We start from the raw sequence: 14,101 nt of genomic DNA on the forward strand, positions 1-14,101 counted from the left end.
AAAGAACTTGGATTGACATTTCTATGGACTTTATTTTGGGGTTGCCTAGGACTAAGAAGGGGAGGGATTCTATTTTTGTTGTTGTGGATAGATTCTCTAAGATGGCACATTTTATAGCTTGTCATAAAACCGATGATGCTTCAAACATTGCGGATTTGTTCTTTAGAGAAGTCGTTAGGTTGCATGGCATGCCTAGGACTATTGTTTCTGGTCGCGATGTTAAATTCTTGAGTTACTTTTGGAAGACTTTATGGGCTAAACTTGACACAAAATTGTTGTTTTCTACTACTTGTCATCCTCAAACGGATGGACAAACTGAAGTTGTCAATAGAACTTTGGGAACACTTTTGCGTGCTATTCTTAAAAAGAACTTGGATTGACATTTCTATGGACTTTATTTTGGGGTTGCCTAGGACTAATGAAGGGGAGGTATTCTATTTTTGTTGTTGTGGATAGATTCTCTAAGATGGCACATTTTATAGCTTGTCATAAAACCGATGATGCTCTAAACATTGCGGATTTGTTCTTTAGAGAAGTCGTTAGGTTGCATGGCATGCCTAGGACTATTGTTTCTGGTCGCGATGTTAATTCTTGAGTTACTTTTGGAAGACTTTATGGGCTAAACTTGGCACAAAATTGTTGTTTTCTACTACTTGTCATCCTCAAACGGATGGACAAACTGAAGTTGTCAATTAGAACTTTGGGAACACTTTTGCGTGCTATTCTTAAAAAGAACTTGGATTGACATTTCTATGGACTTTATTTTGGAGTTGCCTAGGACTAAGAAGGGGAGGGATTCTATTTTTGTTGTTGTGGATAGATTCTCTAAGATGGCACATTTTATAGCTTGTCATAAAACCGATGATGCTTCAAACATTGCGGATTTGTTCTTTAGAGAATTCGCTAGGTTGCATGGCATGCCTAGGACTATTGTTTCTGGTCGCGATGTTAAATTCTTGAGTTACTTTTGGAAGACTTTATGGGCTAAACTTGGCACAAAATTGTTGTTTTCTACTACTTGTCATCCTCAAACGGATGGACAAACTGAAGTTGTCAATAGAACTTTGGGAACACTTTTGCGTGCTATTCTTAAAAAGAACTTGGATTGACATTTCTATGGACTTTATTTTGGGGTTGCCTAGGACTAAGAAGGGGAGGGATTCTATTTTTGTTGTTGTGGATAGATTCTCTAAGATGACACATTTTATAGCTTGTCATAAAACCGATGATGCTTCAAACATTGCGGATTTGTTCTTTAGAGAAGTCGTTAGGTTGCATGGCATGCCTAGGACTATTGTTTCTGGTCGCGATGTTAAATTCTTGAGTTACTTTTGGAAGACTTTATGGGCTAAACTTGGCACAAAATTGTTGTTTTCTACTACTTGTCATCCTCAAACGGATGGACAAACTGAAGTTGTCAATAGAACTTTGGGAACACTTTTGCGTGCTATTCTTAAAAAGAACTTGGATTGACATTTCTATGGACTTTATTTTGGGGTTGCCTAGGACTAAGAAGGGGAGGGATTCTATTTTTGTTGTTGTGGATAGATTCTCTAAGATGGCACATTTTATAGCTTGTCATAAAACCGATGATGCTTCAAACATTGCGGATTTGTTCTTTAGAGAAGTCGTTAGGTTGCATGGCATGCCTAGGACTATTGTTTCTGGTCGCGATGTTAAATTCTTGAGTTACTTTGGAAGACTTTATGGGCTAAACTTGGCACAAAATTGTTGTTTTCTACTACTTGTCATCCTCAAACGGATGGACAAACTGTAAGTTGTCAATAGAACTTTGGGAACACTTTTGCGTGCTATTCTTAAAAAGAACTTGATTTACATTTCTATGGACTTTATTTTGGGGTTGCCTAGGACTAAGAAGGGGAGGGATTCTATTTTTGTTGTTGTGGATAGATTCTCTAAGATGACACATTTTATAGCCTCTCATAAAACCGATGATTCTTTATAATGCCCTAGATTGAATATGAATAGACAGAAATTGTGAAATGTAATGCCCGAGAGTCTTGTAGATAATCGTTTATGAACTATAAGAACAGACTGTAATGCCCGGTTACTCGTACAAATGATAATAATGCGTTTATGTCGTTTATTTTGTAGTTATTTACCTTATTAGATTTCACGTGATGATTGAAGTATCAATATTGAGATTGAACATGACTTTTATATTGTTTATGGTGCATTGAGAATGAATAAATGTCAAAATAGTGATGGTAAGATGTGTACATAGAAATAGTGTTATGAAGTTGGTAGGAAATGAGATGTAGATATGGTAGTTTTTACGGGTTTTAGCATAATGATTGAATATTTGATGCGAACGTGGACGTCCCAAGGAAAGCATGGGATCCTTTGCAGTTGCCGGAGGGACCAATCACGAGGGGTCGACTAAAGAGATTCAAGGAGGCGCTACAAGGAGTCATGAGTAAGCCTGAAGAGGTCGCGATGCATGGGAGTACGTTTGGAGGCCAACGGAAAGTCGTTCAAACATTGGTGTTGCTTACCGAGTCTGGACGGACCAGTACACGGACCTGCACACGGGGTCCGTGTCCTTCACAAGCTGGGGAGGGTTTTTACAGTGGCTCCACGGACCTGGAGACGGACCCAGGCACGGGGTCCGTGCCCTTTGAAGTTGGCGAATACAGTGCCTACACGGACCCGTACACGGAGGTGAGCACGGGGTCCGTGTCGCTTGATCCCGATTGAAGAGTTGTACAGTATGTACACGGACCCAGTCTACGGACGTCTGCACGGGGTCCGTGTCCTCTGTTTTCTGCGCGGATTTGTTTCCTTTTCTAGAGTTTTATTATTTTGGGAGACTAGATTGCATGGTATCTTTTGATATATTGACTATGTTGGACGAAAAATTACACACAATACATATTTTATTTTGAGTTTATCAAAACTTTTGAGAATTTTCTCTCAACTTTTCAAAGCCAAGCTTTGTCAAATCAAATCAAACTTATCAAAGTTTTTAACTTTGTGGCGTTTGTCGATCGTTGCTTGTGCGGATTGTCGTAGGCAAAGTTCTTCGAAGGTTCGTATAGTTTTCGATTGTTTATCCTCGTGTTTATTTGTTGCTAAACTCTTGCTAGTTTAGAGGTGAATATCACATATTACTTGATTCAAAAGATCGGGAAAAACACACGAATCTTAATATCGTAATTGAATAGAGGGTGCGATTTATTTTTAATCGTGTTTGCTATTTATTCGTATCAAGATTCATATCATTTGGTATCAGAGCGCCAGGTTTATTGAATTCAAGTAAATTATCTTGTTCTTAAATTGCAGATCTGTATTATTTCTTCGAATATTTTCAGATCTGTTTTGTTCTATCGTTCTTCGTATTTTTTTCGTGAATCTGTGATACACGAAATTTTGAGTCCTTTTTTTTTTGAATTTTCGGAATTCAAAGAGGAAAAAAAAAAAAAAAAAAAAAAAAAAGAGTACAAAAATTCCGAAAATTCACCATTATTTCTTTTTGATATATTGTTCTATTGTCTTCATAGAGTCATATTCAATTGTCTCACACAGTCAAAAAAAAAAAAAAAAAAATTTCCTATATTCGAATTTCTTGTCTACACAGTCCAAGTGAGTCGGTCGCATTTGTTCACAAGTTTGAACTTTGATTGTTTGATATACCCACAATACAAAGCTTGAGCACTTCCAAGAGAGCTTTCAAAATTCGAGTGATACACTTGAGTGAGAGTGACTTTTCTTTGGAGTGAACGGTGAGTATTTGTTGTGAGCATACAAATAAAGAGGTAAAAGACGAGTGAATTTCTTTGGAGTGATCGTGAGCATTTGGGTGAGGATTATTTTATTTCTACTAACCTTTTCTTGCAGGTACAACTTTGAAATTAAATGGAGAGGGAGGTAGGAGATAGTTCGAATTCGGGGGTGTCCAAAGCTCATCTAGATGCGTTGTTTGGGGATTTTAGTAGAGCGATGGCGACCCAAATGGAGTCGTTGCATGAGAGGTTGGGTAAACTTGAGGTTAGTGTTAGTGGGGGTAAACCTAAGCCTAGAGATTTGGGTAGAGATGATGAGGAGTATGATCTAGGAGGAGGCGATGAGAGTCAAAATGAGAATTGGGGTAGGAATGGGAGAGATAGAGGATTTGGTAGAGGAAGAAGGGAAGCCATGCGGGGTAGATATGAGGAGACTAGGGAAGATGGTCACATGGGTAGCATTAAGATGAAGATCCCTTCATTCCATGGGAAATCTGACCCGGAGGCGTACCTAGAATGGGAAAAGAGGGTAGAGTTCGTATTTGCATGTCACCACTACTCCGAACAAAAGAAGGTGAGGTTGGCGGTGGTTGAATTCTTAGACTATGCTCTCATTTGGTGGGATCAATTAGTGACCACTAAAAGAAAGTATAATGAGAGGCCTATTGAATCTTGGGATGAGATGAAGAGTGTAATGAGGAAGAGGTTTGTGCCTAACCATTACTATAGGGAGATGTTTAAGAGGTTACAAACTTTGAGGCAAGGGTTGAAGAGTGTTGAGGACTACTATAAGGAGATGGAAGTACTCATGATTAGGGCAAATACTGAGGAGGATAATGAAGCAACTATGGCTCGTTTTCTTTGTGGTTTGAACAGGGAGATCCAAGATCAAGTGGAGCTTCGGCACTACTTAGATCTAGACGAGATGGTGCAAATGGCCATAAAGGTGGAGCAACAACTCAAGAGGCGAGGAGTTGGCCGCACCAATCAAACCGGAGGTGCATCATCTTCTTGGAGATCAAATGTGGGGAAGCGTGAGGAGAACAAAGTGGTGGCCAAGCCCAAATTTGAGACCAAACAAGAGGCGCCTAAGCAAGGAGTCCAAGGTAAATCTGAAACTCCTTCTAATCGCTCTAGAGATGTTAGATGTTTTAGGTGTCAAGGGATGGGTCATATTTCTAGTGATTGTCCTAATAAGAGAGTCATGTTCTTAAATGATTATGGTGAGTATGAGTCTCAAAGTGAGGGGGATGGCGAGGGTAGTGATGATGATATGCCGGAGTTGGAGGATCCCGATGAGGGATATGGGGCGGTTGTAGGAGAAGCTCTAGTGACTAGGCGAATCATGAGTGCCCAAGTCAAAGATGAGGAAGTTAACCAAAGAGAGAACTTGTTCCACACTAGATGTTTTGTGAATGGTAAGGTGTGCAATGTAATCATCGATGGGGGTAGTTGCACCAATGTGGCTAGTGTTGAGATGGTTGAAAAATTGGGGTTGCCTACAATAAAACATCCTCAACCATATAGGCTTCAATGGTTGAACGATTGTGCGGAAGTGAGGGTTAATAGGCAAGTTCTAGTGTCATTCTCAATTGGGAAGTACAAAGATGAGGTTTTGTGTGACATGGTGCCCTATGCATGCTTGTCATATCTTGTTGGGTAGGCCATGGCAATTTGATAGGCGAGTGACTCACGATGGGTTCAAAAATAAGTACTCGTTTGTCTTGAAAAAAGAAACTGTTGTCCTACTTCCATTGTCCCCAAAGCAAGTATTGGAGGACCACTTGAAAAAGAAAAAGAGAGATGAGGCCGAAAAAAAGAGTGAACTAAAAAGTGAGATGGCCTTTGAAAACAAAAATGAAGTGGCTGAAAAAAAGAGTGATCAAAAGAGTGAGATAGCCACAAAAACAAAAAAAGAGAGGAAAGAAAATGAGGGAAAAGAAAAAGAGAGGAAAGAGGCCAAAAAGAATTCTTATATGGCCCAAAAAGGTGAGGTAAAACACTTGTTGCACACACATGAGCCACTTGTGTTAATTCTTTACAAGGAGATCCTCCTTAACACAAGTGATATAGCCGGATCCCTTCCGAGCATTGTTGTTTCACTATTGCAGGAATTTGACGATGTATTTCCGGAGGAGCTACCTCAAGGCTTACCACCATTGAGGGGAATTGAGCACCAAATTGATTTGGTGCCCGGGAGTGCCTTGCCGAACCGTCCAGCTTATAGGAGCAATCCGGAGGAGACTAAGGAGCTTCAAAGGCAGGTAAGTGAGTTATTAGATAAAGGTTATGTGCGTGAGTCCATGTCACCTTGTGCGGTGCCTGTTTTGCTAGTCCCTAAGAAAGATGGCTCATGGCGTATGTGTGTAGATTGTAGGGCAATCAATAACATAACCATTAAGTATAGGCATCCCATACCTAGACTAGATGATATGTTAGATGAATTGCATGGTTCTTGCATTTTTAGCAAAATTGATTTGAGGAGTGGCTACCATCAAATTAGGATGAGAGAAGGTGATGAGTGGAAAACTGCTTTCAAAACTAAATATGGGTTGTATGAGTGGATGGTTATGCCTTTTGGTTTAACTAATGCACCTAGCACCTTTATGAGGTTAATGAATCATGTCTTGCGTGCACATATAGGTAAATTTGTTGTGGTTTACTTTGATGATATCCTAGTGTATAGCAAGAATCTTGAAGAGCATGTTCAACACTTGAAACTTGTACTAATCACATTAAGGGCTGAAAATTTGTATGCTAACTTAAAGAAGTGTGATTTTTGTACAAACAAACTTGTGTTTCTTGGTTTCGTTGTGAGTTCACAAGGTATACAAGTTGATGAAGACAAGGTAAGTGCCATTCGAGATTGGCCAACGCCTACTACTGTTGGTCAAGTTCGAAGCTTTCATGGTCTTGCAAGCTTCTATAGGAGGTTTGTAAAGGATTTTAGCACATTGGCGGCACCGATGACGGCGGTCATCAAGAAGAACGTTCCATTCTATTGGGGCGAGGAGCAAGAGAAGTCCTTTAATATTATCAAGCAAAAATTAATTAATGCTCCTTTACTTGTGTTACCTGATTTTGCTAATACTTTTGAAATTGAATGTGATGCTTCAGGTGTAGGTATTGGTGGCGTGTTGATGCAAGGAGGAAGGCCGGTGGCGTACTTTAGTGAGAAGCTCAATGGGGCAGCGCTGAACTATCCCACGTATGACAAGGAGTTCTATGCACTTGTGAGGACTCTTGAGACGTGGCAGCACTACTTGAGGCCTAAAGAGTTTGTGATTCATACGGATCATGAGTCTCTAAAGCACCTCAAGGGGCAACAAAAGCTGAACAAGCGGCATGCTAAGTGGGTGGCCTTCATAGAGACATTCCCCTACATGATCAAGTATAAGCAAGGTAAGGAAAATGTAGTGGCCGACGCACTATCACGGAGGTATGTACTTTTCTCTACTTTGGAATCTAAAATATTGGGGTTTGAACTTGTTAAAGAGTTGTATGTGCTAGATGATGATTTTAAGGAAGTGTTTGAAACTTGTATGCATGGTCCACATGATAAATTCTACTTGCATAAAGGTTTCTTGTTTAGAGAGGATAGATTGTGCATTCCCAAGTCATCGATTCGTGAATTACTTGTTAGGGAGGCACATGGGGGTGGACTAATGGGACACTTTGGGGTGGCTAAAACTTTAAGTGCATTGCATGAACATTTTTATTGGCCACACATGAAACGTGATGTTGAGCGTATTTGTGAGAAGTGCATAACTTGTAGACAAGCTAAGTCTAGGACACTACCACATGGATTATATACACCACTTCCCGTCCCTAGCGAACCTTGGGTTGATATATCTATGGACTTTGTTTTGGGATTACCTAGGACAAAGAAGGGGAGGGACTCTATATTTGTTGTTGTGGATAGGTTTTCTAAAATGGCACACTTCATTGCTTGTCACAAGACTGATGATGCATCTAATATTGCGGACCTATTCTTTAGAGAAGTTGTTAGGCTACATGGCATGCCTAGGACCATTGTGTCGGACCGTGATGTTAAATTCCTAAGTTATTTCTGGAAAACACTGTGGGCTAAACTTGGCACTAAATTACTGTTTTCTACGACCTGTCATCCTCAGACTGATGGTCAAACTGAGGTAGTTAATAGGACGTTAGGAACTTTATTACGTGCTATTCTCAAGAAGAACTTAAAGAATTGGGAAAATTGCTTGCCATTTGTTGAATTTGCTTATAATCGTTGTGTGCATTCTACTACTAGCTATTCACCATTTGAAATTGTATACGGTTTTAATCCTTTGACTCCGTTGGATTTGATGTCTTTACCTGTGAGTGAAAGGTTAAACTTAGACGGTAAAAAGAAGGCTGAATTCGTTAGGAGTTTGCATGAGAAGGTAAAAGCCAATATTGAGAAGCGAAATGAGCAATATGCTAAGCAAGCTAACAAGGGGAAAAAGAAGGTGGTATTCGAGAAGGGCGATTGGGTGTGGCTACACTTGAGGAAGGAGAGGTTTCCGGAGAAGCGATGCTCAAAGCTATTACCTAGGGGCGATGGACCATTTCAAGTACTTGAGAGGATCAATGACAACGCCTACAAACTCGACTTGCCAGGTGAGTACAACGTAAGTTCTACATTTAATGTTAGTGATTTATCGTTGTTTGATGTAGGTGATGAGCAAGATTTGAGGACAAATCCTTTTCAAGAAGGGGAGGATGATGCGAACGTGGACGTCCCAAGGAAAGCATGGGATCCTTTGCAGTTGCCGGAGGGACCAATCACGAGGGGTCGACTAAAGAGATTCAAGGAGGCGCTACAAGGAGTCATGAGTAAGCCTGAAGAGGTCGCGATGCATGGGAGTACGTTTGGAGGCCAACGGAAAGTCGTTCAAACATTGGTGTTGCTTACCGAGTCTGGACGGACCAGTACACGGACCTGCACACGGGGTCCGTGTCCTTCACAAGCTGGGGAGGGTTTTTACAGTGGCTCCACGGACCTGGAGACGGACCCAGGCACGGGGTCCGTGCCCTTTGAAGTTGGCGAATACAGTGCCTACACGGACCCGTACACGGAGGTGAACACGGGGTCCGTGTCCTTTGATCCAGATTGAAGATTAGTACAGTATGTACACGGACCCAGACACGGAGGTCTGCACGGGGTCCGTGCCTAGCGTTTTCTGCGCGGATTTGTTTCCTTTTCTAGAGTTTTATTATTTTGGGACACTAGATTGCATGGTATCTTTTGATATATTGACTATGTTGGACGAAAAATTACACACAATACATATTTTATTTTGAGTTTATCAAAACTTTTGAGAATTTCTCTCAACTTTTCAAAGCCAAGCTTTGTCAAATCAAATCAAACTTATCAAAGTTTTTAACTTTGTGGCGTTTGTCGATCGTTGCTTGTGCGGATTGTCGTAGGCAAAGTTCTTCGAAGGTTCGTATAGTTATCGATTGTTTATCCTCGTGTTTATTTGTTGCTAAACTCTTGCTAGTTTAGAGGTGAATATCACATATTACTTGATTCAAAAGAACGGGAAAAACACACGAATCTTAATATCGTAATTGAATAGAGGGTGCGATTTATTTTTAATCGTGTTTGCTATTTATTCGTGACAAGATTCATATCAATATTGATCCAAATTGGGTGAGGCCATAACCATTAGAAAGCTAAGACATAATGCTACAACTTTCACGTTTTGGGTTTTGTTCAAATCATTAGGGAAGATGAGTCAAAAGTGACTCGAAGTGTGTCGTGTGTTTTGTTGTTCCTGCACTGACACATGTTGGGAGAATGGGCATAATTGTTTACTCAGACCTCCAAATGACCTGAAATTTGGGGAGATTCAAGAAAACACATAGGGCTACAACTTTCATGTTGACCACTTTTGCTAATTCGGAAGTTAAAAATGAGTTTTGGGGCAGAATGTAGCGCGCATATGCGCCAGAATTCGCGCATGTGCGCCGGGAGGGCAGTAAGGGTCGCGCATATGCGCCCAGAATGTCGCGCATATGCGCCGACAGTCTGTACAAGGATAAGTATCGAATTTCTAAGCCATTCCAACCATTCCTTCTCCACTTTACCAGCAAGAACTCGAGGGAAAACAAGATTTCTTTCTCCCAAAAGCTTCCTTCTTCATTCCTTTCATCATTTTGAGGTTAAAACTTAGTTGTCCATTCCAAGAGCTTCCTAAGGGTGTAAGTTTTCTTCTCCTTTAGTTGTTCTACATGTATAGGGGTAAATTTCACCTTGTATAGAAATAGTAACTGAACTATTGGTTTATTGACAGCATAGGACTGATAAATATCGTCCCAAACAAGTATTCGTACACTTGGACGGTAAGTTGGCATGTTCTTGAAGTAATACATGAGTAATATTATGAATTTCAAATGCATCTCATTGTCTATTGATATATGTACTTTGTTAGTATGTTTATTGATAAAAACATAGCACCATATTCCATTGTTATGTATTAAATATGTAAGGAACTCATGAATATTGAAGATGGGTGCTATGTCAAGAACAAGAACATGAACATGAAAGGAAAATGACTGATTTTTACATGATATAGAGCTTGTTGACATCATGGGTGGTTTTAAGTCCATCAAAGCTATTGGCCAATATATGTTCATGGGGCGTGGGGATGCCAAAGGTTGCTCCCTGACGTCCAACACAGTAGTAGCTATATAATAAAGCAAGCACGGTAGTACAGGTCAACTAATGAGGCTCAAGTACAAAAATGAACATTGAATATATGCTACGGTATGACATGTTTTTAAGATTCATTGTTGATCACGACTTGATACGTATGTTCCTTCTATGCATATTGATACGTACAAGTGCCAACTTATTGAGTTTATAAACTCATGTAGCTCATGTATTACAGGATCAGGTAGTGAAGATGCGTAGGATGCCGGTTCGCCAATGGATGCTAGTGACGTGCCTCACCTCGACAAGAACCGGGCTTCTTATTGTATAGCTTCCGCATATGTATTATAATGAATTGAATGTCAGGGTTTGAAACAAGTTTTACAATGTTTATGTCTAGGGGTATGATGGTACAGAATATGTTTGTGTGTAAGAATACGATTATATATATATGGGTTGATGTTGTTGCTTGAGTTGAGTTTGTGTCTATGTATATGTAAATGTTGTTGCTTGGTTTGGGCTTATACAAAATATAGGGACATCATGCCAAAATTTTTACAAACCGTCAAAGTGATGCCCCTTGTTGATTTGATTCATAATATAGTTATATCATTCAAATCCTATTTTGATTATGGTAATTATGCTAAGTATAGAGTAAGGGTGTGACAGTTTTTATGGTATCAGAGCCCACGGTTCTTCGACAGGGAAGACACTGCACTTCATCCACATGGAGAACTCGGCATGATATGAATCTTGACACGAATAAATAGCAAACACGATTAAAAATAAATCGCACCCTCTATTCAATTACGATATTAAGATTCGTGTGTTTTTCCCGATCTTTTGAATCAAGTATTATGTGATATTCACCTCTAAACTAGCAAGAGTTTAGCAACAAATAAACACGAAGATAGACAATCGAAAACTATACGAACCTTCGAAGAACTTGGCCTACGACAATCCGCACAAGCAACGATCGACAAACGCCACAAAGTTAAAAACTTTGATAAGTTTGATTTGGTTTGACAAAGCTTGGCTTTGAAAAGTTGAGAGAGAATTCTCAAAAGTTTTGATAAACTCAAAATAAAATATGTATTGTCTGTAATTTTTCGTCCAACATAGTCAATATATCAAAAGATATCAAGAAATCTAGTCTCCCAAAATAATAAAACTCTAGAAAAGGAAATAAATCCGCGCAGAAAACGCTAGGCATGGACCCCGTGCAGACCTCCGTGTCTGGGTCCGTGAACATACTGTACTAATCTTCAGCCTGGATCAAGGGACACGGACCCCGTGCTCACCTCCGTGTACGGGTCCGTGTAGACACTGTATTCGCCAACTTCAAAGGGCACGGACCCCGTGCCTGGGTCCGTCTCCAGGTCCGTGCAGGCACTGGATTTGCTCATCTCGGGTTGTGAAGGACACGGACCCCGTGTACAGGTCCGTGTACACGTCCGTGTAGCCTCGGGTTTCTCCAACAATGCTTGAATGATTTTCTTTTGGTTCCCAAACGCCACTCCCATGAATTTCCATGCCTTCCTCGGCGCGTGGCTGTCCATGATCGCATCATCCTCCCCTTCTTGAAAAGGATTTGTCCTCAAATCCGTGCTACCTACACAAAAAGGAAGCAAGTTAGTAATGACAAAGATTATGTGACCAACATGCTTACCTCGAAGTTCAATTTTGTAGGTGCTATCCCCCATGTGCGCCATTGACATTTGGAACCTCAACTTCTTGGTTGCTCTCTTCTTGTAAACATCACTTACACCAAATATCAAATAACAAGTGACATGAAAGGATAGTGACAATATCGCATTAAGCATCATAAAGATTAAATTCCTCTTCTTCTTAGACCTAGTTAACAACGCAAAAATTTCAACACAAGTGCACAACCAAAGTTTACTAGGAATAAGAATTAAGTCATGCATGTCATAAAACCCTAGCCTAGTTGCTATCTTCATACATGCAAGACCCTCGTTACGACACCATTCGACATACCTTTTTATATGTAACCAACATAGAAATGCATGCATCTTATCAATAATGAAATCATAACAATATGCATCACTAGCGAGTAACTCATAAAACGAGCATAACATGAACAACTTAGTCTCCTTAAAAATATATTCATCATGGACAAAGAAATAATTATAGTCATTCATGCTCTTCCCAAAGTCTTCATCAAACAAGTAGGAATCATGCAAATAGAACACACTAAATGTACTATCCCTGTCTTCATTCAACTCACCACATGAATTTAATCCTAATGCACATAGGTCATTGCCATGACAAAGTGTCAATTGGACAATCTTGGAACACTCAAAATCAATAACATTTGAATCTAATTCATGCAATGCATATTCATTCTCAATAATATGACACTTAGGTAACAAGACTAAACCACATTCACATCCTCTAAGCATCACATTTTCAACTTGTCCCCATAATTCTTGAAAACAAAACAACAATGAATTAAGGTAAGGGAGAAAATCATACCTCTCGGATGTTGCGGTGACAACTAACCTTACCTCATTGCTATGGCTCTTGAATCCACATGGTTCATCCCATCGTATCCTCGCACCAACAACACTTGCTAGCCTCCCTATCATAACATCAATAGAATCCTGCAAAGAAAAATTAACAATGCTCGGGATTGAACCGGCGATATCATCACAATATGGATAAACCACTTTGTACAAAGGTACATGTAATGGTTTATGCAATAATAAGCAACTCTCATCCTCACTCTTTTCACTCCTTTGGGCCATCAAATTATTTTTCATTTCTTTTTCTTTGGCCTCTTTTCCTCTCTCTTTTTTCTTTTCTATGGTCATCTCACTCTTTTGTTCACTCTTTCTTTCGACCATATAATTTTCTTTTTCTTTTTCTAAGGCCATCTCACTCTTTTGGACACTCTTTTTTTCGGCCTCATCTCTTTTTCTTTTCTTTAATTGATCCTCAAGTATTTGTTTTGGTGACAAAGGAAGCAATACAATTGGTTCTTTGTTTAGGACAAATGAGTACCTATTCTTGAAACCATCATGTGTTACCTTCCTATCGAATTGCCAAGGTCTACCCAACAAGATATGACAAGCATGCATAGGCACAACATCGCATAACACCTCATCAACGTACTTCCCAATCGAAAATGCAACTAGAACTTGCCCATTCACTTTTACCTCAGCACAATCATTCAACCATTGAAGCCTATATGGTTGTGGATGTTTTAAAATAGGCAAATTCAACTTCTCCACCATCTCACAACTAGCTACATTGGTACAACTCCCTCCATCTATAATGACATTGCAAACCTTTTCATTTACAAAGCATCTAGTATGAAACAAGTTTCCCCTTTGATTGGTCTCCTCCTCCTCGACTTGGCCAATCATGATACGCCTAGTCACCAATGATTCTCCTACAACCGCCTCATATCCCTCATCGGGATCCTCCAATGCAGGCATATCATCATCACTACCCTCGCTTTGGGACTCATACCCACCATAACCATTCAAAACCATCACTCTTTTATTAGGACATTCACTAGCAATGTGACCCAACCCTTGACATCTAAAGCATTTAGTATCCCTAGAACGATTAGAAGGAGTTTCAGATTTACCTTGGACTCCTTGTTTAGGTGCCTCTTGCTTAGTGTCAAATCTTGGCTTGGCCACCACATTATTTTCCTCATGCTTCACAA

The 14,101-nt window shown here is 40.0% G+C and overlaps 1 protein-coding gene across 1 annotated transcript; it reads left to right on the plus strand.

Annotated features, from left to right (window-relative positions):
- Window positions 1-3,816: 3,816 nt before the first annotated feature.
- On the plus strand, window positions 3,817-8,441 carry LOC140821474 (uncharacterized). The gene is given in 7 exon segments (XM_073181969.1): window positions 3,817-5,373; window positions 5,375-5,428; window positions 5,855-6,101; window positions 6,549-7,182; window positions 7,315-8,083; window positions 8,231-8,377; window positions 8,424-8,441. Coding segments are annotated over 7 exon segments (3,366 nt in total). The 5' UTR covers window positions 3,817-3,876.
- Window positions 8,442-14,101: the final 5,660 nt, after the last annotated feature.

The sequence above is a fragment of the Primulina eburnea genome, unplaced genomic scaffold (genome assembly GCF_022965805.1).
Source record: "Primulina eburnea isolate SZY01 unplaced genomic scaffold, ASM2296580v1 ctg575, whole genome shotgun sequence".
In the NCBI taxonomy this organism is placed as follows: domain Eukaryota; kingdom Viridiplantae; phylum Streptophyta; class Magnoliopsida; order Lamiales; family Gesneriaceae; genus Primulina; species Primulina eburnea.